The sequence below is a fragment of the Aaosphaeria arxii genome (genome assembly GCF_010015735.1).
Source record: "Aaosphaeria arxii CBS 175.79 unplaced genomic scaffold BU24scaffold_10, whole genome shotgun sequence".
NCBI lineage: Eukaryota > Fungi > Ascomycota > Dothideomycetes > Pleosporales > Aaosphaeria > Aaosphaeria arxii.
Genome location: NW_022983483.1, coordinates 380,958 through 404,968, shown reverse-complemented (window position 1 = coordinate 404,968; position 24,011 = coordinate 380,958). Strand labels below are relative to the sequence as shown.

At 50.5% G+C, this 24,011-nt stretch overlaps 10 protein-coding genes across 10 annotated transcripts; 5 read left to right on the top strand and 5 right to left on the bottom strand.

Moving 5' to 3' along the window:
• Positions 1–362: 362 nt before the first annotated feature.
• Positions 363–1,753, top strand: BU24DRAFT_427062 (40S ribosomal protein S5). The gene is made up of 3 exons (XM_033529129.1): positions 363–464; positions 631–654; positions 836–1,753. Exons 1-3 carry the CDS (start codon positions 383–385, stop codon positions 1,375–1,377), a joined length of 648 nt encoding a protein of 215 aa, XP_033379197.1. The 5' UTR covers positions 363–382; the 3' UTR covers positions 1,378–1,753.
• BU24DRAFT_47664 (uncharacterized protein) lies at positions 1,568–3,165 on the bottom strand. Its single transcript, XM_033532938.1, has 2 exons — positions 3,133–3,165; positions 1,568–3,066 (listed from the first exon to the last, which is right to left on the bottom strand). The coding sequence occupies exon 2, from the start codon at positions 2,790–2,792 to the stop codon at positions 1,758–1,760; it is 1,035 nt and encodes a 344-aa protein (XP_033379196.1). The 5' UTR covers positions 2,793–3,066; positions 3,133–3,165; the 3' UTR covers positions 1,568–1,757.
• A 504-nt stretch (positions 3,166–3,669) lies between these two features.
• BU24DRAFT_427058 (uncharacterized protein) lies at positions 3,670–3,871 on the top strand (the record flags this gene model as incomplete). The annotated part of the gene is made up of 1 exon (XM_033529128.1): positions 3,670–3,871. A coding segment is annotated over one exon (202 nt), but the record flags the coding sequence as incomplete, so codon positions are not given.
• A 142-nt stretch (positions 3,872–4,013) lies between these two features.
• BU24DRAFT_427055 (aspartate-semialdehyde dehydrogenase) lies at positions 4,014–5,531 on the bottom strand. The gene is made up of 4 exons (XM_033529127.1): positions 5,450–5,531; positions 4,942–5,379; positions 4,785–4,895; positions 4,014–4,720 (listed from the first exon to the last, which is right to left on the bottom strand). Exons 1-4 carry the CDS (start codon positions 5,478–5,480, stop codon positions 4,212–4,214), a joined length of 1,089 nt encoding a protein of 362 aa, XP_033379194.1. The 5' UTR covers positions 5,481–5,531; the 3' UTR covers positions 4,014–4,211.
• Positions 5,532–6,723: 1,192 nt separating this feature from the next.
• Positions 6,724–7,533, top strand: BU24DRAFT_466618 (uncharacterized protein; the record flags this gene model as incomplete). The annotated part of the gene is made up of 2 exons (XM_033532381.1): positions 6,724–6,958; positions 7,016–7,533. The coding sequence occupies 2 exons, from the start codon at positions 6,724–6,726 to the stop codon at positions 7,531–7,533; spliced, it is 753 nt and encodes a 250-aa protein (XP_033379193.1).
• A 498-nt stretch (positions 7,534–8,031) lies between these two features.
• On the top strand, positions 8,032–9,963 carry BU24DRAFT_454402 (glycoside hydrolase family 43 protein; the record flags this gene model as incomplete). Its single annotated transcript, XM_033531314.1, has 4 exons — positions 8,032–8,074; positions 8,141–8,428; positions 8,495–8,830; positions 8,890–9,963. The coding sequence occupies 4 exons, from the start codon at positions 8,032–8,034 to the stop codon at positions 9,891–9,893; spliced, it is 1,671 nt and encodes a 556-aa protein (XP_033379192.1). The 3' UTR covers positions 9,894–9,963.
• Positions 9,964–10,017: 54 nt separating this feature from the next.
• On the bottom strand, positions 10,018–11,858 carry BU24DRAFT_444089 (kinase-like protein; the record flags this gene model as incomplete). The annotated part of the gene is made up of 3 exons (XM_033530622.1): positions 10,018–10,887; positions 10,943–11,523; positions 11,815–11,858. The coding sequence occupies 3 exons, from the start codon at positions 11,856–11,858 to the stop codon at positions 10,109–10,111; spliced, it is 1,404 nt and encodes a 467-aa protein (XP_033379191.1). The 3' UTR covers positions 10,018–10,108.
• Positions 11,844–14,616, bottom strand: BU24DRAFT_496032 (glutamate decarboxylase). Its single transcript, XM_033534170.1, has 11 exons — positions 14,016–14,616; positions 13,926–13,965; positions 13,837–13,878; positions 13,756–13,781; positions 13,676–13,701; positions 13,488–13,618; positions 13,424–13,432; positions 12,943–13,367; positions 12,542–12,892; positions 12,277–12,474; positions 11,844–12,202 (listed from the first exon to the last, which is right to left on the bottom strand). Exons 1-11 carry the CDS (start codon positions 14,210–14,212, stop codon positions 12,070–12,072), a joined length of 1,578 nt encoding a protein of 525 aa, XP_033379190.1. The 5' UTR covers positions 14,213–14,616; the 3' UTR covers positions 11,844–12,069.
• A 1,126-nt stretch (positions 14,617–15,742) lies between these two features.
• On the bottom strand, positions 15,743–18,288 carry BU24DRAFT_466614 (uncharacterized protein; the record flags this gene model as incomplete). Its single annotated transcript, XM_033532380.1, has 4 exons — positions 15,743–16,910; positions 16,961–17,743; positions 17,792–17,889; positions 18,169–18,288. 4 exons carry the CDS (start codon positions 18,286–18,288, stop codon positions 15,743–15,745), a joined length of 2,169 nt encoding a protein of 722 aa, XP_033379189.1.
• A 2,001-nt stretch (positions 18,289–20,289) lies between these two features.
• Positions 20,290–21,999, top strand: BU24DRAFT_454398 (uncharacterized protein; the record flags this gene model as incomplete). Its single annotated transcript, XM_033531313.1, has 3 exons — positions 20,290–20,480; positions 20,556–21,038; positions 21,219–21,999. The coding sequence occupies 3 exons, from the start codon at positions 20,290–20,292 to the stop codon at positions 21,541–21,543; spliced, it is 999 nt and encodes a 332-aa protein (XP_033379188.1). The 3' UTR covers positions 21,544–21,999.
• Positions 22,000–24,011: the final 2,012 nt, after the last annotated feature.

The following is a 24,011-nucleotide window of genomic DNA, read 5'->3' as shown; positions in this document are numbered from 1 at the left end:
TGTACAATGATTCTCAGACAAAGCGTCTCAAATAATTATTTCAGGAGGCAGATGTGATGTTGAGGTGTGAAATGTTCCCGACGGTTATGCGACCCGACACGTGACTTGCACACAGACGTGGGTTTTTCTCGCTTACCTAACTATTTTCGCTTATGGGATCCCTAATTCGCACCCGCACAAATCCACTCAACTCTACCAGCGACCCACGACCATATCGACGCGACCCTCCTCAATACTTCCCGAAGTAAGTTGAGCATTCCTCGAATACACAGCCGCAGCACTCAATTTCCGTCGAAAATTCACCTCCGCGCTGGTTATACCCGAACCTCTCGAGCAAACGAGACTAATTGAAAGTTTTATAGACAGTCGCATAACCGCCAACATGTCTGACGACGGTGCTTCTGAGGTCCAGGTTGAGTCTGGCTCGTTCAACGTGCTTCCCAAGGATGTCGAGGCTGAGCTCGGTAAGTCTCTGGACAGTGGAATCTGGATGAGAAGAGGATAGCCAAGAGTATCATGAATCGGCAATGTTCGCTGGAGGTTGCTCCTTCATGAAATTTTTGAGCTTCCGCGTCTCATGCAGTGACCACTACTCATCTCTTGCGCCGAATGTGTCTAACAAATTTTCAGGCTCCGTCAAGCTTTTCAACAAGTGTTCGTACCCCCGCAATATCAACCCACGATGGAAATTTGGAAGACGCTGTGCTCTTAGGACGATTCATACTACAACTTGCGAGGACTCAATGGATTCGCCTGTTTCGTATGAAGGATTTTGAGCATGCACGGCGTTGACGTTGAACCATTGGTATAACATGGAGACTGACATTTTTCAAAGGGAGCTACGAGGATGTTGAGATCCGTGACATCTCCTTGACCGACTACATCCAGATCAGGTCACCAGTCTACATCTCTCACTCCGCTGGTCGCTATGCCGTCAAGCGTTTCCGCAAGGCTGCTTGCCCCATCATCGAGCGTCTCACCAACTCGCTCATGATGAACGGCCGCAACAACGGAAAGAAGCTCATGGCCGTCCGAATCGTCGCCCACGCTTTCGAGATCATCCACATCATGACCGACCAGAACCCCATCCAGGTCGCAGTCGATGCCATTGTCAACTGCGGTCCCCGCGAAGACAGCACCCGTATCGGATCCGCCGGTACCGTCCGACGTCAAGCCGTCGATGTCTCTCCCCTCCGCCGTGTCAACCAAGCCATTGCCCTCCTCACCGTCGGTGCCCGTGAGGCCTCCTTCCGTAACGTCAAGAGCATCGCCGAGTGCCTTGCCGAAGAGCTCATCAACGCCGCCAAGGGCTCCAGCAACTCGTACGCCATCAAGAAGAAGGACGAGTTGGAGCGTGTGGCCAAGTCCAACCGATAAAGGCTTTCGGGTTATGGGTTGTGTATGGGGATGGACAACTGTGCATGGAGTTTTCTACGTGGCTGGCTGGCTTGTTTAAAAGGCCGGACGGGTTTACATGCATTGGGTCTCTCTTAGGCGAATGAATCACTCTATAGTGGGTGCATGATCAGCAAAATGGAAAACGTTCGATTCATGTTCAAATGGCTTCTCCGGCGCGGGGTAATTGCTCAAACAAAAGTGTTGCATTATGAAGAACAACAAATATTATGTGATCATAAAGCTGATGCCCGTTTATGATATTCTATTACCATCCCTGCAACGATCGCACTGACGCGATGCAGCGTAGCCTACAGTGATACGAAATCTATCCATGTCTCATGTCATCATCGTAGGTCGTCTCATGCTTGGGTCCTCGCCGTTATGATCTTTTCAAGGATGCCGCCAAAATCTTGAAAACTGATCCGACCTTCGTTGGTGTCCCCAAACTGCGCGGCGGCAGCATATGCCTCATCCATAAGCTGAGCATCCACCTTGATGATCCACCCCTCACCAGTGATCATAGTATGGCTTCCATCCTCCCTTTTCGACAAAAGACCCGACGCCCTCACCAGCCGCTCAATCCACAATTGATCCTTCCCCTCCCTCCACGCAATATCCACCAAATTAATACTACCCCTCTTCATCAACTTCTCCCGTACCTCATCCACCACTCTCTCCCTCCTCATCCTCTCCTCCTCGTGCCCCCTCCTCTCCTCTTCCTTCTTTCTCTCCCGCTCCGCCCTCTCCCTCTCCTGAATCTCCCTCTCCACCTCCGCCCGCCGCGCCTTCTCCGCCGCCAACGCGGCCTCCCTCTCCTCGCGCCCCTCATCCTCCCTCATCCTCCTTAGCTCAGCCTCCTGCCTGAAGAATTCGTGGTAAGCTCTACGCTCGTCCCTCCGAGCCAGCGATTTCGCCTTCTTAGCACCAACAATCCTGTTCGCAGCTGTGGGTCGCGGTCGCTCGTTCTGCCCCGCGGCGGGACCAGCATGTGCATTGCCCTCCCACGCCGGCGCCTGGTCCCCCGGCTCGGGCAGTTGGGCGGGAGCGTCCCAGTCTGCAGGGCCTGGGACGCCAGGCGGCGGCGTCGGCGCTGGGGGTAGAGGCTCCGCGACCTCGTCATCGTCTGGCTGGAGGACTAGGTCCCGTTCCAGCGGGAGGTCCTCGTTCGAACCGTCATTTGCGGTGCCGTCGTGCGTGTTGTCGGCCGCCGGTATTGAGGGGTCCCGGTGGGGTTGTTGCTGTGCGTTGAGGCGCTCGACGAGCTGGGGCGCGTAGTAGAGTGTCGCGCAGAGGACGGCGGTGTGGATGAGATCTTGGAGGAGAGGGGTGTTGGGATTTGTGAAGGGAAGGAGGGTGTTGAGGAGGCGTTGCGGTATTGATAGGAGAACGCCCATGGCGGCGTGGTTTGTCCAGATGGCTGATGGGGAAAAGTGGCAGTTGTGGTGGATTGTGGGGGTAGGTGTGGGCTGTAAGTAGTTAAGAGATTCTTGAGAGAGTGTGAATTGGTTTAATGAGTGGCTTGAGTAACTGTGATATAGAGATTGCTACTGTTGCATGGATTTGGGTGCGGATAATATATTTTGGACGGCCTTTGAGAACTGTCTTTGGGAAATTCGTCATGTAAGCGGGATCACTCAGGGCTCACCGGTAGGCTAGTCTGTATTTGATCTAGTTTGATTCGGTCATTTTTTTGAGCAACATTCACACTTCCAAGATTGTTCGAAATATTCTTACCTGCACGATTCTTGTAATATTATTGGAATGAGATAGTCTTCCTTTTTTAAGCATTATGTTTCAGTCAACCTTTTTCTAGTCTTCATTATGAACAACTTGGATCGTTCTCTGAGGATGCCATCCTCGCCTCTGCTTGCACCGGTATATCCAAACGCTGTGGCGAAAACAGGTTCCGCAATGGAAGAGTCAAGAAATTGTGAAGGATGGGAGGCCAAGGACATGAAAAGAATCATCTGAAAGTAGAAATTAACCGTTTGTTCCAGGCCTTTGTGACTACTCGTCTCGTAAACGTGAGGCTTACTCCAGGGTCTTACAGCTGCCGTATGAGAAGGCTGAAAGAGCACAGCCATGGAGGCTGCATCATTTCTCGACTGAACTTCGAAAAATCGCCTCCTGGTTCTCATGTTGTCACTTTAAATCTTGTGATGACCGACGACCACAAACCTATGAGTCTTTGATTCAATCGAATCCAAAGGGAACATCAAATCGATACACAAAACCAGGAATTAAAACAACGTCAACAAAAAGCAGCCGAAGATGCGCTTCTTGAAAACAACAACCCTCTCCTTCGAAGAGATTCCAGACTCCGACATCACGCTCCCGCAAAACCGCTACGCCATCCTCTCCCACAGGTGGTTTCCTGACGAGGACGAAGTGACATATGATGACGTGATCCTTGCCTGCGACCTCTCCGAGCGACGGGGCTGGGCGAAGATCAAGGGCTTCTGCGAGCTGGTGAGGTCTCCAAGCGAGGTTGATTGGAGGCCCTGTCGGACCTTTATCGCACCCTCGGTCTAGTCGCAGCGCTTGCTCACTTGGATCGTACAGTAGCAACACCACACGCTTGTGCAAAACAACATGCATTTGCAGCCCTGTCGCTTTGAAGATTTTGAAGCTGGTCAGGGCACCACCTCGGAGAATACCTTTGTATGGCTGAGGGACGAACAGTAAGACTTTCATTTAATTTTACTCATTTACTCATCCTGACGGAGATTTGACCGTTAAGTTTTGTGTCAAAACTCGTGATTGATAGACAATATCAACCTATTAACGTTGTGCAGGGTTCGGGGCATTGAACCCTAGACATACCCTTGAGCTATCGCCGCTTCTGCGTTCATGATAGATGCACCCGCGGCCCCAATGATAGTATTATGACTTAACACAACGAACATGTAATCAAAAACCCCGCTTGGATCACATCTAACTCTGCCAACATTAACTGTAAATCCTGCTTCAGTGTTTCGATCCAAGCGTGGTTGTGGACGATTAGGCTCGTCATAAACAACAATACTTCGCTTGGGAGCAGAAGAACAATCAAGACCTTGAACATCAGATACGTATCCTTTCAAAGCCGCTTGAACCTGATCTAAACTTGGTGGAGGTCGACTCGTATAACGTAGTGAAACGCATAAAAGATGACCATCAAGTACAGGCACACGATTGCATGCGACGGAAATTGGAACAGTCTGATGGACAATGCTGGCTTCTGGATCCTTTTGGAAATTTCCAAGAATTTTGCCGGCTTCAGCTTGGATCTTATCCTCCTCTCCTGGGATGTAAGGAATGACATTGTCAAGGATATCGAGGCCTAGACGCTATTAGTACTCTTCTTTCTTCTTGCTAAGAAGCAGCTGCGATGCACAAAAACTTACTCGGAACGCCTGGGTATCCGCTGCCTGATATAGCTTGCATCGAAACAGCGCTGGCTTGATCGATAGAACCCAACTTTTGGAGGGCAGCAAATGCTACCACGATGCCAACAACTAAGGCAATTAGAGTAACCCCCGATATATGTCAAAGAATACGCACCGGCACAATTGCTGTTGCACACCAGAAAGCCTTTCTGTAGTTCGTAATGCTGACGCTGGGCGGGAATCATTTGAAGGTGTGATATGTTGACAGTGGGAACTACCAATGGTACTAGTGGATCCATTCGATGATTTCCAGCATTTGAGAAAACAGCAAACTCGGCTTGAAGAAATGCCATTTCAATTTCACCGGCCACGGATGAATCTAGGCCAGAAAAAATGACTTCGCAGTCTGAATAGTGTGATGGCGTGCATGGCCGTACTATCATATCTGCGATCTTGGGAGGGATTGGCGTCGCATGCAGCCAATGAACGACACTGGCATATTGCTTTCCTTCTGACTTTGCAGATGCTCCAACGGCTACCAGTTCAAGGGAAGGGTGGTTTTCCAACAACTGCACAAACCGGGTCCCGACTGCACCGGTCGCACCTAGAATTGCTAATGTGTGTCAATAGGTGTGATTGTTGCAGATGAGAAACACACGAGGGTTTAGGGAGCGGCTTCATACCACACTTCTTCTTTGCGGGTTTTGCATCCATGGTAACACTAATGTAGATATGACTCCGTGTTGGATGTATGATCGAAGAGCATGGACCAGCAGCAGGTGGTTGTGCGATTTTCGCACTGGACCGTGCGCCAAAAAATTTCCGGCTTAGTTATCAACCAAAGAGTCACGTGGACCTCAGACTTCGTGACGGATTAGTTAATCTAGTTACCACAGGTAGTTAGTTAATTACCTAACTAGGTCCATGTACTGACAGTGTCAGTCGCCCACTGTATGTCCAGCAAGTCATCAACTTATCGTTCATCCATTGAAGCCCACATCAAAAAGTCTGGCCTCGCTCGTTCTCTCCGCCATAATTGCGCAATTACCCCACAAGTATCCCTAACTGAAATCCGGAACAGTTGCACTCATCAAAAATGGGCCGAAGCCGACGTCCAACTGAATGAGTACAGTAACTGGCAGGTGTGAACGAGTCGAAGGAGCTTGCAAGTTAAAGCTGGCCGGGTTCTCCCCAGAGCTCTTCTCTCCTCGAAGATTCTCTCCTTAAGAAATCTCTCCGCAGAGCGCTTCTCTCCTCGGAGAAGCCTGTCCACGGAGAGAGTCTCTCCACAAAGAATCTCTCCACAGACCCTCTCCCTCCTTAGTGATCATTGTTCTAGATATCTGCGTATTAGAACGTTTTCCTTGCCCGAATCTTCTAATCCACATTTAAGCATAATGAGTCTCATTTGTCTGTTGTCTGAGCCCGCATTTCGGTGCCTGCTCGGGTCTTACAATTCAACTCTAGGAACGTGACCTCTAACCACCTTCTCGTTTCATATGTCATTTACAGTACGTGAACAAAATTTACAGATCGCGTAAGCGGTTGACTAAAGTCTATGTTGTCGCAAGTGTATGTAGAGTTTGTATCAACAAGGCGAAATCGAGCGAGTTTGCCGAGTCGATTAATAGTATGTATTTGTGGTATCGGATGAGTGCGATTTGTGTTGCTTATCTGGAAGACGTTGTGCACTATCATGGTAATAGTATCGCAGAAGATGAAGACGGTGGGGATGGTGCTGGGAGAAGGAGAGGAAAGGTGTTCGAGGAAAGTGAATGGTACAATAGGGGATGGACACTTCAGGAGCTTATCGTGCCGCGAGATGTAGCGTTCTTCGACCGAGACTGGAAGTTCCTGGGCACGAAAATGGATCTACCGGAGATCATTGAGGAGAAGACGAATGTCCCACGGGAAGTTTTGAGCAATCGGACCAGATCAGTGTTCTGTAGCCCAGAGAATGTCGTGGGCAGCCAACCGGATTACGAAGAGGGTGGAAGATCGAGCGTACAGTTTGCTCGGTCTTTTCGACGTCAACATGGCAATGATATACGGCGAGCGCGAGAAGGCCTTTTTGAGACTTCAACAACATATCATTCAGAAGTGTCGTGACGAATCGATATTCGCATGGGCCATGGATGACTCGATGGGGGAGTACTGGAGCATCTATGCACCATCGCCTTCGTTCTTCAGCCGTTCTAGCGACATAGTCCCCATACCTGGCTAAGACGGGTTCTCTGAACCGAACGGAGAACTCTCCATCAACTTGCCCGTCCGTAGTTGTAGCCCGTCAGAGCGCAAAGCTCTCCTTAATTGTACAAGCGAATTTCATCCAGACAGCAGATTCTACATCATAACCACGATAACGCAAGACTCGAAAGGCTACGTGCGTGTACGGGACTCCGAAGGCAAGAGCGAAGGCCTCATCAGCGCCCACTCAATAAGACACTACCACCCAACCCTTCTTCGCTTCCCAATTGACCCTCGAAGACCTCCTAACCCCATATTTTATGGCTTCTGGCTCCACACTCTGCAACCACCAGGTAATGACGAAACGACACCCATGATTCTATCATCTGCCGAACCCCCCGAACCGGATCATGTCCGCCAAACGAATAGGAGAGCCAACACTGGCATCGTGCACTTCAAGGCACAGGGACAGGCCTCAACACGTCCACCGTGGAGCCAGATCCGCTGGATGAAGGTTGGCTTCGACGCGGACTACAATCCCGTAACGACTTCTTATCGAGTGATTGTACAGATACAATGATTATGTCAAGCTTAATCCTATCACCACCAATGATGTCTCTCAAGGAATAGGTAAAAGATCAAATGAGAGCTCTGATATTTGTAATACTGAGAATGAAAAATAAAAAAATAAAATATAGTAGGATTACTTTAGCTTTTGGTGGCCGAACTTTCTATAGTATGTTTAACTGCGCTCGGGACGTGTGGGGTTTGGGGTACGCGGGTCGGATGCTGAGGGGGACACCCAACGTAATTTTCCAGTCGGCAGCAACACGCGCTGAAATTGAAATTCGATTTCATCATAGAGACACTAATCGCATATTATTGTACCCCAACTTCTGCGCCCGCAATCCTGCTGTCTAGCTCGTAGTTACCCCGGACTCCACACTCTCGGCATGCGATGACGGAGGAGGTGGAGGAGGGGGCCGCAGCTAGCTAATCTGTATAAGTATTTGGACATCTGCACAAGGAGAAGAGAATCACACACAAAGTCAATCTGTGGGGTCCCTAGAGTGCAAATATGTTGCACATTTACACTCTCCTCCTAACGGTGGGATTTCTTGGTTAGTTTAAAAGAGTCGAACAATGTTCAAACGAAGAGTTCCATACTAAATCGACTTCCACTAAAGGGCACTACGTTTCGGGGTTTCGCAACCCCATCATAAGCGGAGTCAACGCGGATCCAACTGCCATTCGTGTGGGAGACGATTACTTCTTAGTAACTTCCTCTTTCGAGTACTTCCCAGGCCTACCCATTTACCATTCTACGGACTTGGTAGACTGGAAAATCATTGGACATGGCCTAACAATTAAGAACGCAATCTACGACCGCCAATTGCTCGCGAGTGGCGGTATTTTTGCACCCACGCTACGCCATTACAATGGCACTTTCTACCTGATAACCAACTACGCCGATTGTAAGCCTCCCTGGAAGACGAACAACCACTTTAGAAGTCGTGTGGTTAACATGAATCCTAATATAGCTTTCAATCCATCTGATCAGCGGCCATTCTTGATCACCACCAACGACATCTTCTCGGGAAATTGGAGTATGCCAACGTACTTTGATCAGACAGGAATCGACCCGGACTTGTTCTTTGACGATGACGGATGCGTATATCTGTCTACCGCTCTGCCTGAATTCGCACCTACAGGTGGGAACAGCACCATCTGGCAGTCTCAGGTGGATGTCACATCTGGAAAATCACTGATCCAGCCTGTAATGATATATCGCTCAGATTTGCCGTTAAAGATTCGGTGGGCCGAGGGCCCCCACGTGTACAAGATCAATGGCTCCTACTACTTGTCTGTCGCCGAAGGTAACAAACGTCTGAGCTCATTTTCTTTGACTATTAGATCTGACGAGACTTACGCGCAGGTGGTACTGAAGTCCTCCATCGCCAGACCATACACCGAGGCCCATCTCCCTCTGGTCCCTGGGAGGCAAGTCCTCTAGGTCCCCTGCTCTTCAACGGCCGCGACACTTCCGCACCAGTCCAACAAACAGGCCACGCCGATCTTATCGTTCGTCCCGACGGCAAATGGTATTCCGTTTTCCTAGCTGTGCGCCCCCAGAATCCCAACAATATCAACGGTTCTTGGATCCTCGGTCGCGAAACTTACTTGAGTCCTGTGACTTGGAGTGAGGACGGCTGGCCTCTGGCTAACAATGGGTCTGAGATCACATTTGAAATGGCAGATCCAGATATTGCTGCCACTTCGATTGAAAACACCACCTGGCATGACACCTTCTCGTCATCTGTCCTGGACCCCAGTTGGGAGTTCCGAGGTACACCTTACGGAGACTGGTACCGTATCAATGATTCATCTTTGGTACTGCGAGGGACGCCACGGGCTCTCGACGCTCTTGACGGCATGGCTCTTGTAATTCGTAGACAGGATAGCCTTTGGCACGATTTCAGTGCAGACTTGGAATTCCAGCCGACGCTCGAATCGCATGAGGCTGGTGTGGTAGCTTGGGTCAACGACGAATACCACAACACCATATCTGTCGTCCTCTGCAAGGACCAGCCAAGTTCAGTCTGTCTCAAAACGGCGACCATTGGGCAAGGGATAGAGATCGATGGTAACGTCACTACAACCTATCATCCTTTGGGCACAGAGCATGTCTCCGATGAGGGCGTGGCTGTACGGATTTACATCAGTGCTACTCCCGAAACCTACAAATTCGGGTATCTTCCTCTGGGATCTGAGAATGTCACCTGGGTCACTGCTTTTCCATCGTCCTGGATGGCGGCTCGTTCTGGGGGACGTACATCTTGGCACGGTGCTCGTATGGGTCTGTATGCGACTGGGAACGGTTTTCCCATGCTCAAAGAAGCAGTCTTTAAAAATGTGGAGGCTGTGAGTAATTATAAATGAGGCCCATGGCTGCAATATAGGTTTAAGATTGGGGTTATGCGACAATCGAAGCCTTTGTACATAGATGAGGCTCGTAAATGAGCTGACTCACAAGCAAAAATGATGTAGACATCCAAAATGAATTCGAGTTCAAAAGTCTTAGACACAATTTAAAGTACAACACTCTCTACTACTGAATGCTGTAAGGCTGCGATCTTGCACAACCGCAGCACCCATCATTCTAACTCCGGCAATGCCCAATCGACCATCCACTTTGACCTCAGCACTTCTTCTATCGTCATTCGTTCCTCTGGCCGGAATTTGAGCATGCCACGTATCAATTCCAGAATCGCCCACGTCTCTTCTTCTCCGAAGATCCCAGTCACCTCAAGCTTCCGCCTATACTTCTGCACAAATTCTTCAAAGGCGCACTCGAGACTCGGCCACTCCTCCCGTTCCTCCGTCGGTTTCCGAGGTATTGTATCGGCTGCGTCAATGCTGTCCTCGTACGATCTTTCCCACAGCTTTCTCCAATTCTGCGGAAAATTTTGAGCGCCGCCCAAGACGTCAATTAGTTGCGCGACGATCTCGTCCCGAGTTTCCGACTCGCTGAAGATGAACTTCATCCCCAAGATCTCCCATACAGCAGTCCCAAGGCTCCAAATATCCGACGGATAGGACATGAGCTCATCCGGCTCGAAAAGAGCCTCAGGAGCCCTTTTCGCCAACGGAATCTTGCAATCCGTACCAAAGCGCTGCTCCGTAGCGGCCGAGAATGCCTCGCCGAAGTCGCTGAGCATCAAACCGTGCGCGTCAGCTAAGGTGAAATCTTGAGCTTTTTTCCCGAGATAGAGTGGTAGTGTGGCTTCGGTAGGGACGTGGGTGGTGTGTGGTTTGCCGTCAACACGCGTGATGGGCACAGTTTCGGGCTCGCCGAATTTGTCTTGGAATTGGGTGATCGACATTTCTTCGAATGTTGATGGAAGTTTGACTAGTACATTGCGAAGATGAAGATCTGATTTTTAATGAGGTTTGGTTGTATTGCTCAAGATGTCGTAGAACAAACATACCCCCGTGAACATATCCGCGGGAGTGGATAAAAGCCACTGCCAGCACCAACTTTGCAGCTAAAGCGCGCGCGACTCGGACAGGGAAGAGGCGACTGAACGATGCTTCCCTGAGGTTCCCTTGAGCTGGAGTCATTGTGTAGCAGGCATGGGTTCCATTAGGTCCACGGATCTCGAATGCGTCGTGAACTTTTGGTAGAGCGTCGCGTGCATCAACACCGAATCCAGTTTGTGAGACCGAACTTGAACCATGTAGCGCCTTTAGGATCCCAGTCTCTCGTCGAGGAGCCGATGGACCTGAAATTCCCATTTTCAGGGCGACATAGCGCTTTGTTCTCTCGTCTTGAGCAAGCCAGATCGTCGCGTAGCCGCCGAATCCTAGTTTGTCGACTATTCGATAGCGATTATGTAGTAGATCGTTGACCATTACAGGATGGTATCCTCCAGGCTCGTACAAATGCAAACGCTCTGCTCCATCAATCCAATGGTACTCGATTGGTGCATTATGTGAATTGGTCGAGAATTGGAAACGTGAAGGAACAACACTGGATAGGTGTTGTGGGTTGGCATGTACGCAAGGTAATCTATTTTTGAATATTGTCGATTGAGAATTCCCGGAATGAGCATAGGTTTTATAAAAGGCAGCCCGAGCGATCTTTGGCGCGATCATAGTCGAAAGAAATTCAAGGTCGAGAAGGAAGGGAGGTTATACTTCGCACAATCGAGGTATCACACAACAAATAGTGCTTATGTAAAACTACACGTCCACGAGATAACATGCACCGGGGAGCAAGCTCATCGTTTTTTCCTTTCGCTCATAAATTCATTGACGTAGATAAATAAAAAGCTGCAATATGTTCTCCCTAGGTACCTACATTCCCATTCCCCTTGTGCATGTAACACAATGAAAAAGTCCCATGTATGTACCATTCCCTATCCAAAGAGAGCCCGCCCCTCGACACCATCAACCCATATATGTCCTCCTCAAGAAAAGTATCAAACCCAGAAAATCATGAAGTTGGCTAGATCGTAAATCCCAAAAAACAGATCCACGTCATAAATGCCCCAACCCCACCTTCACCCTACTACCCGTCGCCAAAACACCCTCGCAATGTTCAGATAAAGCCCTCTTAACAAACGGCATGTGTCTTCCCCTCCTGACCTTGCAAGCTATGATCCTGGTTCGCAAAGTGCGTACTCGGCAGGTCCGATTTGCCTCCACTCGAAGAGAACGTCGATCTGCGACGCATATGCTTGAGGAGTCTGCAGTGTGATCGTCAGCCACATTTTTATTCCGTACCTAATGTCTACAAAAGAGAATGTAGGGCAAGACATACTTCTCATGTTCCTCGATCTTCTTCTTGTCCATGACGTCGAGGGTCTGGAGCGCGAGCTTGAAGTCGTTGATGAGTGCGTCGCAGCGCGACTTCGTGAAGTCCTCGCGCACGACGATGCGCATAAGTTTCATCTTCTCAGAGTGCGGGGCCATGGTGTAGGCGGGGACGACCCAACCGCGTTCGCGAAGCTGGTGGGCACTAGAAGAAGCAAAAAAGAATCATTGATTAGTAAACAGCCTAAGAGACGTATGAAGGAGAAACGTACATGGCGAACTCGTCGTAGTGCTTCTCGAGATCCTCATCAAGACGGCAGGCGACGAGAGGGAGACCGGCTCCACTTCGCTCGGACAGGATGATGAAGCCTAGGGATTCCAGGTTTTTGGCGAGGTAGTCGGCCGTTCGGGTGAGATTGAGCATCACGCGTCTGTATCCTCGCTTGCCTAAGCGGATTAGTTGGTAATATTGCCCAATGATCTGCGAGGCTCCGCGGGAGAAGTTCAGTGTGAAGGATGCTTGGTCGGCGCCGAGATAGTTGATGTTGAAGACGAGCTCCTTGGGTAGGTACTTGGGGTCTCTCCAAACGACCCAACCGACACCTGGGTATACAAGGCCGTATCTGGAGATATCAGTGGACTGCGCATTGAATAAGGACAGAGGGAGACATACTTGTGGCCCGAGACGTTGATACTGACGACCTTTGGTAGTCTGAAATCCCACTCCAAGCCGGGATTGACGAAAGGAGCAACAAAGCCACCACTGGCAGCATCGACGTGGATTGGCACATCGCAATTCCTCTCGACCAACAAGTCATTGATAGCCTTAACGTCTTCATACTCGCCAGTATATGTCGTTCCGAGGATAGCACAAATACCGATAGTGTTCTCATCAATCATATCGACACACTCTTTGGGGTCGATGACAAAGCGGTCGGACGTGCAGTAGACGAAGCGTTCCTCGACATCGAAGTACCTGGCAGCCTTCTCCCAGCACACTTGGACGGCCGCATTCATGATGATGTTGGGATTGTCAAAAGGCTTCCCTTCCTCCTTACGCTTGTTCTGCCAGAGTTTCTTCATGGCCAATACAGCAAGCTGGTATTCAATGCATTAGCAAGCTAGTCGCTTCTAGCGTGACATTGGGCCCTCACCATAATTGCCTGTTTTGGTTAGCGCCGTGCATCAATCAAGGAACATGGTGGAGAAGCTGCTAACCTCGGAGGATCCAATAGTGCTGGTTCCCATGACATTCGTTTCGCCGTCGCTTGTGGGAGCATTGAAAAGTCTTGCAATCATGTTGACGCATCGATTCTGAATATCTGCTGAAACGGGGTATTCCTCGTAATCTGTCCTAAGTGTCAGCTTCTGCTCAGGTAGCACGCGAGAAGCATGGTGCAACTTACCTATGAAGTTCTTTGAGAAGGCCTCGCTGGAGTACAGAATTAATTATCACCATTCAAATAAGCAGGGTTGAAAGGCTTACACCATGAGCTTTTCAGCCTCGTCTTCCTGGTGGTTCATTGTCAGCATTCTGCGAAAGCAGTAGTAGAAACAGTCTCTGTACCATGTATGTCGTGACGAAAGACGCAAGATTCAGCGTAGGTGTCTGTTCTCGTTAGCCACGCCTGAACAGAGCGGAATATCGTTACATACGCCATCTAGAGTCAAATCGTCCTTGATCATGCGGTAAGCTCTATAGAACAAGTCAGCAACCTGCTTTTGTGGTGCGCAGCGAAAACATACACCTGGGGAGGCATTTCCTTCTCTGGCATACTATGTTTCGGTAGATCCGCAGCAGCGAACTTTGAACCGTAGACAGTCGCCGTGTAGTCGTCTTCCTCGTCATCGAATTCGTCGAGCTTGATCTTCTCAAAGCCATTGGCAATGGCAGCCTGCTCTTGGACCTCCTGGTCGGTAGCGACTCGGTTGAGGTGAACCATATCTGCGAGGATGGAGCTGTATGCAACAATGAGAAGAATATAATGAAGAAGTGGGATAGAATTCGATGAGCGAGAATATGTTTTGATTTTAATAAGGAGTAGAAATGAAGTAGAAAGGGGCAGTGGCAGGTAGGACTCCTACATTAGTAGGGTGATTATGGGGAGAGCAGTCAGCAAAATAGGCGGGGTGGCATGCTGGTGGGGTGCGGTGGGGTGTCAGTCGAACATCGATCACCAAAAAAGCACACCTACGTAACACATACACCCGTACACTTGGATCAATCGCTAGACAATGAGACATATGAAAGCGACAGTGACAGCAGAGCCATGTCATTACGGTGGCTGGAGCACCTAATTGGCCATACTGTGAGCTTGGAAGCAAGTTCTGTTGGGGGTTGGGTTAGGGCAAACAGTTAAATCCCGCTGCTGAGCTGGATGTGCACGTTGGCTAGGGCATGTCTAGAACCCAGGCTGTGATTCGAGAAGCCGGCGCGGGACGAGGACAAGCTCACGTACCTGAAGCTTGTTTCGAGAGGTCGATGCTGGTACGGCCGTCAGTGCTGGGGTCGCGAAGCCGCTTACACCGCTTGTTGGTGGAGTTTGGCGTCGTTGTATGCATGTAATGTACGCATCTATTTTGTAGCGCCAAATTAACCCCACCAAGTGAGTTGTAGATTGATCTGATCCATGAGCTTCCGAAAGTAAGAAGCCCCAGTTCAGTCCCGCTTGTGCCGTAAATACATTATTGGCAATTGTGGTCTCACTCTGCAGGCGCGGATGAAGGCGGAGCTAGAGCCCGAGCCTCTATATAATGATGGATTAAGATCTCACGGAGATAGCCTCGTATACGGAAAGCCACGCAATGGAGAGCTCAGAGTGCTTTGACGACACTATAGTTTTGGTGTTCAGAGTCTTGAGAAAAATTGTTGTAAATTATTATGGATGTCCGAAAGGTTCGGTAACGATATCCATTACCCACTGTGATTATATAGACAGTGGATGAATGTCCTATCTATTAGTCGTGGTCTGGCCACTAGTTCTTCCCTGGCAATCGTACACTTCATTGCGCGATAGGAAAGTAGAGCCCATATATGGCCTTGTTAACAAGCAATCCCCAACACACCCGCTACGAGTCTAACAGAACAACGAAAGGTGGATTTAAGGAAACGAAAGTCTGCGCTATCAATACTCCTTCTCTCGTGAAGTCGGCTAGAATGTATCAAAATTGTAAACATGATTATCGCAACCCTCGTTTCGATCATTAATAGGAAATCGCGTTCAAATACGCATGCCGCCGAGCCACACTAAAAACATTGACGATGTTTCGGACAAATCTTCTGCATCCAACGAGTTGATTGTTAGCTGGAATGCGTCTCGCGAAGATCCCATGTGTCTTTGTACGATTCGTAGCTCGTGAAAAGGGCATCAGCATCCATACTCCGAGTATGGCACCTCTCAAAATCCGCGTTGAAACAACCACAATCGTTCGCATATATTCTCCAGTGAAATCTCCCTTTGAGATCAGTCGGGCTAGATGATGTTTGCAATACTGATTCGACTGGCATTCGAGGGTGTTGGCGGAGGTAAAGAGACCGAATTGTTGGGAGACACTGGCGGACCGGGTGCTAATTGTACTCTTTTCATAGGGTTATGAGGTGGAGGATAGTATGAGGCGGGTTGGGAAAGGCGAGCATGATTTTCGTCCATGAGAAGCCGAATTCTCTGTTCAATTCGACTCCACCCATCCCACTCTGTGAAATCATTCTGAGGCGAGCCAGGAGTTGGTCGTAGCGGCAAGTTTGTACCCTGCATAGGGTCATCTACTCCGTGGTTTGCCATTCGCAAGGTTGGGGAGGTATGGGGAGGCGACTGTGGTGGAGCAGATTCTGGAGACCAAATCCAGGCGTGTTCGGGACTGGCCTGCATATCACCACTAACGTATGCAATCATTTCTTCATCATGCTCAAGCTGGTGATGCGCACCGTTGCCACTGCGAACCCGTTCAAGGAGACGATCCAAGAAGAAGGCCAGATTCTTACCACACGCCGCGTTGATCTTTCGACCACTCCCAACCACGGCGGCGAAGTGAAGACAATCGAGTGCAGGCTGGTACTCGGCTCGGAAACAGAGTATCAACATGCAGCGCCAAATGTGCATGCACAACATACTAGAAGCACTTTGACCCACTCTTGTTCGCCAGGTACGATCAAATTCAGGCTTCTCTGGAGCTGTCCGTAGCGTTCGCGATATGTATTGAGCAGTGTCTTGTGCCACCAGTAGGCACCTGCGAAGTGCCTCATTTCGTTCACTCTGTCGGCATACTGGCGACAGATTATGTCGGTAGAGGCAGAATCGAGCAGATTGAAGAGTAAGGACTGTGGGGAGAGCCTGTGGAGCGAGCGGAGAATTGTTTGTGACCTGATCAGTCTCGGTGAAGAGCATCATTATGGAATGAACCTTCTCATCAAAAGCTTGCAAGGCTTCGACAGAGACGATGCTGGACTTCAGAGTGCGGGACAAATCCCAGTATAGCCGTGCCACTTGAATGATCGCCAGAAACCCAGTAAAGGGGGGTTGGCTTGATTGCTGACGCGAAAAGCCTTGAGATATGTATCGATCTTCCGTGGAAGACGGTAGAGAAACTTCGAAGTCATCTTCGTGGATTGACATAGGGATCATTGCTTCAAAAGAGGAAATTCTGCGATGCGTTAGCCAGGTAATGAGTCGGTTTAGCGAGAGATGTCATACCGATCAAGAGTGTACAAAGACCACCAGAGCCGCCTTCTGAGCTCGAGTTCCATGGCTGAGTGAAAGTTCCTCTCAATATGAAGTCCTAAGGTGTGAGCCATCCTGATCGCAGAAGCTAGCCATGTAGCACCCTCCGACTTCTTGTTGCTCTCTATGGAAAATAGACCAAGAAGGAATGCGACTTTGACATGGTTTATTGAAATATCCTGGGCTGGGCGCAAGTGCGCATTTGTGGCCAATTCGAAGTATTTCCTTTCGTCACCGGAAGGCTTGGGAGACCCAGGTTGAGCAAAAGCTGATTGGAGCTGGCCACAAGCCATGACGGCAAAGAACAAGCTAATCCAATCCCGTGGCATTCCTTCAAAGCTCCTCGCAGTATAAACCTGGTCAACCTCGTGCTGGAATGTCGGCCAGTGGAGTATGGGAAAGAGTTCGTGGATCGAATCAAGATATGATCGTGAAAGATGAGCAAACTCCGCCCGAGGAGGCACCTCTGGATGAATTAAGCTATTCTGGGACAGACTGGTACTGGAGCGACTTTGTGAGACATGGTCGAATATGCCTTCAGAATATGTGCGAACATTCCGGCGAACCAGGTCAAAATTTTGCATGGTTGGAGCTTGGATCCTATGTGGCCTGTCGCGAATCTTCGGGTGACTCTCAATCTGGTTTGGTACAGCAGGCCGATCGATTTCCATGGATGTCCGTTCCGTAACTCTCGTCCTTAGATGTGTATTCTCTTGTCGAAGCTCTGCTAGCTGACTCTGGAGATCTTGGACTTGTCTGATGGCTCATTAAAAAACACGTTCTGGCACAGCAAAAAGTACTTACTTGATTGAGGACATCCTACGGTTGGTCTCTTTGGTAAACTGACACTTGTGATTTCGACTGGAGCATTCCGAACATGCTGTGGTTTCGGTGGCGTCGCACTGTAGGGGAGTTAGTGGACTGTTCTTACATGGCCGATCTAGCGTGACAGCGCTGTGTGTAGAGTTTCCGTGTTGTGGCTGCTTCAGAGCCACGCTATGCTCACAATAGGGCAACATGGGAATCTCGAGAGCGTCGTTCCTTCTATCGAACACAATTGAATGTGCAGGAAAGAAGGTCGGTTGTGTTGAGCAAACGTACTGCGATTGCTCGACGACTGTTTGCCGCACCCAGCAGCCTTGAGAGGTATATCCTAGGAGTGTGATCGCATTTCAACGTACCTTAACCTTGCGCTCCCTGCAAGCATCACAGCTGGGGTCTTTCCTTCGCTGCCGATACGCCCTCTTTTGCGCGTTCAAAGCGGATGACGAAATGTGGGTTGGCGAGATTCCGGCTGACATCGTGGAGCCATCATGGATATGCGCTTCTGGCAAACTTCCAGACGCAGTGCTCGGTGATGTGGATGAAGTCCCGTATGAATGAGGATAGGGCGAAGTATTGTATGCTCCAGGCGACCGTGATCCTATCTGAGGTAATGGAGCTGACAAACCATGTGTACGCCCGGCTGGCGCTATCGTGTAAGGACTTGGTGGTGGAATCATGGACTGCGGGGAAGATGTTGACGACCCCGGTGGAGACGTCTGAACTGTCGTTGAGATACTGTCTCTTGGACGTTGAGATAACTTCGAAACGTCCATATCGTTACGATGGAGTGCGAATGGCAACAATACCTTGAGGAAAATAGGGATCTTGTGGGGTCAAGAGAAGGTCGCTTCGGCACCAACCGAACGTCGCTCGGGTATGCCCAACAATATGGAAAGTTCCCGGGGCCGATTTTATCTCTAAAGCCAATGGGACAGGGGTACTCTAGTACATAGTCCTAGCTTGGCCTGGTTTCAAGCTGTGAAAGGGCTGTATTCTTGTGTAGGGCACAGCTGAGAAAGACGGGGCCTGCGACGAATCCTAGTCGTGTAGGCTCGCAGGCTCGGGGTCAAAACACCTCGCCGGAATGAATCGATTGCTGGGCGCTTGACCAGCGATAGCTGATCAACAGGAAATCAAGGAATGTAGCTAGATGCGGATAGGTGTGATTCCACAACGGAAGAGCCAGCGGACTTGTCGTCCAAAATCGGAATGCTGGGGGAGCTAGTTGGTAGGCAACTGTAACAATGACGAGCTGGTTGGCACCGAGAGGGCTGCAGTGAACGAGGGGCGAGAGGATGCAGCGCAACCGAGTAGCGCTCGCCGACCTGGTACAAAAGAGAACGGGATCGCTGTGGTTGGGAAGAAGTAAATGTAGACGTGTGCCTGACGCTCCAATGGTGGAGGCGACGTAACGTCTGCTGATCAGCCCTAGTTCCCGGCTCCTGCTGCAGAGATTGGGAAAACTACAAATGGTCTGTGAGAAGGAGTGGCAGAAGCTTGCCACTTACACTCAGATGTAATGGCTGGAGAAAAGCGAACAGGAGGGCTAAGCTTTGGATCCCGCCACGACGGAGAAATGGAACCTGCACGTTCTTGAAGAATGATAGACAGACTTGAAACAGATATGACAGGGTTCGAATGTTCGAGTCGATGGTGCCGAAGGAATAAGTAAATTGGCCACACTTTTTCGTTTCCAACCAGCCTTGGGACGGGTTCTCGAAGACTCGGGAGGCTGTGGCGGACGGGCGCCACAACGATAGAGCAAACCTATGTACCTACACGCAATAACAAATTGCCGTGATAACAGGGTTGGAAAGGTCACGGCAGAAGTATGGTGTTGCGTGAGGCCCAATGATAATCGTAGTGTGCGTAGGTGAAATGTCCCCCGGTGGATGTACGACGAGGACGAGGCGACTAGAATACGACGTTCTGGCACACCCTCGTCGGATGGAGATCCGGCAGGCTAGGGTAGCGAGCAGTTAAGGGAGAGGATGGGCCTCGGCATCTTACTTGGGATTTTCAGTAATTACATGGTGGTGATGCTTCCAGAAAAGCACCGATCTCGTTCAAGAGGGCAGACGCGGAGGCGCCTCGCCCAAAACAACGGGCAATCCATTCCCAAAGCGTTAACGTCAATGACGAATTTGGGAATGATGTAAATGCAGGGGCGGGCGTGCAAGTGATGGGGAAGGTTCAAGGATGTACGCAGGGTTGAGCGAGTGCTCCAGGGCTGTCAGTGCTGAGCCAGTTGGTGGGTAGACTGGTAGACTGTAGTAATGGAGTGGAGTGTGGTCACTGTGGTGGTCACTATGGTCCGAAGATAGAAGTGAACCGTCTGAATGTTATCGGGCTGGAAGTGTATTGGACTGGAACTGTGCCCGAACGGATCAAACCCCGGCGAAGGCGTCAATCAAAAGTCAGCCTGGCACAGACTAGGAACTACTTTGATCGTAATTGAACGGTTCTGACTGATCAAGATGATACGACGACGGCATTATTGGAGTGAATGGGCAAATTCAAGGTGCTGCGGTGCTGTTGCGGTCGCTGGGCTGGTGTCGCTTCTGGTGCTGCTACCGCCATCGCTACCAGTCTTTGCTGTAACCAGCACACAAGAAATGCCGGGAGATTTTCCTAGTCGTGCTCCACTTGGGATACTACTACGCCTAGCGTACGATGTAAAAAGATACTATTGTAAGCGTTGGGGTGCAGGTAAGTACGATACCACTACTCCGTACTCGTACAGTACTTGCAGTGAGGGCGAACGGACACAGTTGTTGCATAAGCGTCGTTCGGCTACGCAGCCTGCTCGTCCCAATGTGGCACGACCTACACGCTCCAACACGTTGTTGAGAGCAAATTTTCGGGGTGACGGGGGCGACAGGGCGCATCAATGTCGATTCCGTTTGGCCGTCAGCGCGGGGGTTGGTTGGAGGGCGATCGATCCACACGGATGGCGGAAGACGGAAGATGGAAAAAAAGCAGGCAATGGCAGGGCTTGGAAGAAGGAGAAAGGAAAGTCGAAGAGATCCATCATCCGGACGATGGTCGGCAGGATGCTGGTTGGACAGTTGAAAGTGACGATGTACAAGACTACAAGTTACAGTACAGTGAGCGAGCGAGCGATAACCCACCCCGGTGCATGCACAGCACAGGGAAGGTTCCGTGAACGTCGCCGAGTCGCGTCGTCTGTGCTGCTGCTGCTGCTGCACACACAGTTTGTGAATAGGTACGGATCATGGATGATGGGGTGGACCGTGGGTGGTGAATTTGATGGGATGCGATAGATCATGGGATCGCGTGGGTGGATGGATGATGGCGGAGGAGGAGTCAAGGTCTTGGTGTTGTTGGTGTAGGTGTAGATAGACTTTGATGCCATCACGTTCCTTCCCAAAACAACAATAGATAGTTCGTTCCACTCGCCAACGCGACATCTACCAACAAACCAAGCCCACACACTCCTCACCAACCATTCTTCGAATCTTCTATACTCCGTACAACAAGATGATTATTTCACAGCATCAAATCGGTGTGAGAGTCATTATTATTATCGACCAATTTCACTGATTCATCGTCAACTTGACCATGCGCTGCACTGCGTACAACGTCGACAACGTATCTCCGAACCATCCCGCTTGATTGCTGTCGAGAACCACCCCGTCGCTCTCGCCCTTGCCAATGGCCCCCTTGCCAATGCCTTGCCCTACTACCTCTTATGCGAACGAGCATCGTAATGTCAATCGACGTCCATCACAATTACAAAACATCTATCATCACCCGTCTCGTCGGACCACTACCATTCCGCGCTCCCAGTTTCCCTTGCCAGGCGGGCGGCGAGCCTAGACGTTCAGCCAGCCTACAAATACACATCAACCCCTGTCCTGTCCCGTAGGTCGCTCCGTGAGCCCACCACGTGGTTCTCCGCGTCGAAAGCGTCGTAGGTAGAGGGACATCGTGGGCTGCATCGGCGGCGAGTAATAATAAATGGAAGCGGACCTGATCGCGGGCGCATCCCACCGGCGCTAGAACAAACTCTCCCAGTCTCCCTGCGACCATGTTGTCTGTTGCTCTAATTTGCATTCACATCATAGGCTGAGGTCAACGGTCCGTATTCGGCGCTCATGGGCCCAAAGTAGTACCTAGGAACAGACTACTGCGTAGTGCGTTCTGCGTACCGGCTCTGCTCTCCATTTTCAGCCGCATGCTGAGGGCCGCATGGACGATATGCAACTTGCCGAGATGTCAAGAGAGTCAGTTCCCCAGACACGCCAGATGAATTGTCCCTACGGAAAACTGCCGAAACGAGCTACGCTGAGGTACCTGTACTTGTAGTCCTGTACCCGGGAGCTCTAGACTCTGGCACCGTTGTTTGGTTGCCTCCGCTCCCTACCAGTAATCCCTCCCAACCATCGGTCAGCATCCCCGCGGATCTGGTACCTATCGAGTGCCAACTGGCCGTCTCAGGCATCTCAACTTTCAAGGCCACGCGGCACACAAAAAGGAAACTAGATGACCCCTTGTCCACAATGTAAACCACCCTGGATGATTGTGGTCACTACGAGTATTATGGCGGGAGTGGTGGTGTAGCAGTAGTACTCGGAGTGGTGGAGCTATCTATGCCAGGCTTTGCTTTGCCTGACTTGCCTGGCGTGCCCGCTGCAGCGAGCATGCACGTTATGACATGGGCAATTGTGATATCCATCATGTCGACCGATGCTGACCCGCTGGGACATGTACTCTTCATTGGACATACCCCAGGTGAGGAGAAGGCGCCTTGTGTTCCCATCGCCGGGCTCGCGTGCAACCGGGCACAGCAGATTGCATATGCTGCTCATTATTGTTTTTCTTTTTAAGAAACCACCTTCTTCGTGGTGTGCGGAGTAGTGTACCGTGTATCTATGCACGGAGGACCACGACGATTATCGAGTGACTCGAATGACCCGACACCATGACGGGCGTCACAGCGTCTAGAGCCCAGCACCACACACGACAAGAGATCTGCAGGTGCGAGCTCCCGGGCCACTCGGGTTGTGCCGCTGACTGCGGGCCCTGTTCTCGGCACCTCTTCGATTCACCCTGGAAGCCCTTTGGGACAGAGTTTCTCTTTTTCCAAGGAACGACGATCATACTCGTCGAAACCCGGCATTGACTGTATTTCGACCCTGATCTGCATGCGATAAGCCATGATCTTATGAATCGTTGACAAATTCACGCAAAAGGAATAAGGAGCCAGCCCGGCGTAGGTGTATTGGCAGTATTGCACAGTTCGTTCCGAAGGCGATCCAGTCCAGTATGTATTGCGCTCGAGATTTGGGCTTGCGGAGATCAACATCTGGGACGTTTATTTGACAGATGGGTGTGCTGCGCTGTGCTGTGCTGTGCTTCATCGACGTACATTTTGCACTGCCCCCTCGGGGGCGCTACAGACCTCTCGCATGCTCGCAGGTCTCTTACGCCTGGCCGCTGCCGCTTGTTGCTTGGGTTGGAATAAGCAAGCTCGGTTCCATGATTCGGTTACTGCCCTGCCTTGCCCTGCCCTCGTAGGCTCGTAGGCTTGTACTGTGGTAGGGTGCGCCAGACCAGACTGCCAGCGTCACAGTGTGCCAGTGTGGTGTGTAGAGCATAGCAGCCCCCGAAATTCCGCCGGTCGCTCAGTGGCAAGCCAACGCGTAGAGGCATCCCTCCAGGCTCCCAAACCTCCTCCGCTGCATCGTGTGAGAGGAGTTGCTTCCTGTCCCGGTCTGGTTCAAACGCGTTTTCAGGTTTCAACCGTTCCGGACGCCGTTTTAGCGTGCGATCGTCGCTTGTTTCGGCAGATTAGACGGTTATTCAGTGGGTCTAGCCAACCATGCGACGCGGCCACCATCTCCGAATAAATCAATGGCATGCTCTGGACATGAATTTTTCTTTTTCCCACCTAACGTAGGCGAGATCTCTCCGAAATATCTCGCGCAGCCCGTTTGAAAAGTCGTCGAGTTTGCCAGTCCAGTGCACTTGTACAGACTAAACAAAGTACGACGGCTACATGTCTCACAAACCGTCCATTCAAGCAAATTTCGAAGCAAGAGAAGTTTCTGTGCGAGGTACCCACGTTGCGGCCTGAGGGCCCGCCCCTAACCTTAAGTTAACCTCACCTCCTTCTCATCGGCGTCCTCCGTCGAAGATTCTGTTTCCTCGATTGCTTTCTGGTTGACCGCCGAGT

Coding starts and splice junctions, on each gene's coding strand:
- BU24DRAFT_427062 (XM_033529129.1), top strand. CDS start 383: ATGTCTGACGACGGTGCTTCTGAGGTCCAGGTTGAGTCTGGCTCGTTC. Junction 465..630: donor GGATGTCGAGGCTGAGCTCG/GTAAGTCTCTGG, acceptor ACAAATTTTCAG/GCTCCGTCAAGCTTTTCAAC. Junction 655..835: donor CGTCAAGCTTTTCAACAAGT/GTTCGTACCCCC, acceptor CATTTTTCAAAG/GGAGCTACGAGGATGTTGAG.
- BU24DRAFT_47664 (XM_033532938.1), bottom strand. CDS start 2,792: ATGGGCGTTCTCCTATCAATACCGCAACGCCTCCTCAACACCCTCCTT.
- BU24DRAFT_427055 (XM_033529127.1), bottom strand. CDS start 5,480: ATGGATGCAAAACCCGCAAAGAAGAAGTGTG. Junction 4,896..4,941: donor GTGCAACAGCAATTGTGCCG/GTGCGTATTCTT, acceptor TAATTGCCTTAG/TTGTTGGCATCGTGGTAGCA. Junction 4,721..4,784: donor CGGATACCCAGGCGTTCCGA/GTAAGTTTTTGT, acceptor AATAGCGTCTAG/GCCTCGATATCCTTGACAAT.
- BU24DRAFT_496032 (XM_033534170.1), bottom strand. CDS start 14,212: ATGGTTCACCTCAACCGAGTCGCTACCGACCAGGAGGTCCAAGAGCAG. Junction 13,619..13,675: donor CTTCTCAAAGAACTTCATAG/GTAAGTTGCACC, acceptor CACTTAGGACAG/ATTACGAGGAATACCCCGTT. Junction 12,475..12,541: donor CACTACGACGAGTTCGCCAT/GTACGTTTCTCC, acceptor TGCTTCTTCTAG/TGCCCACCAGCTTCGCGAAC.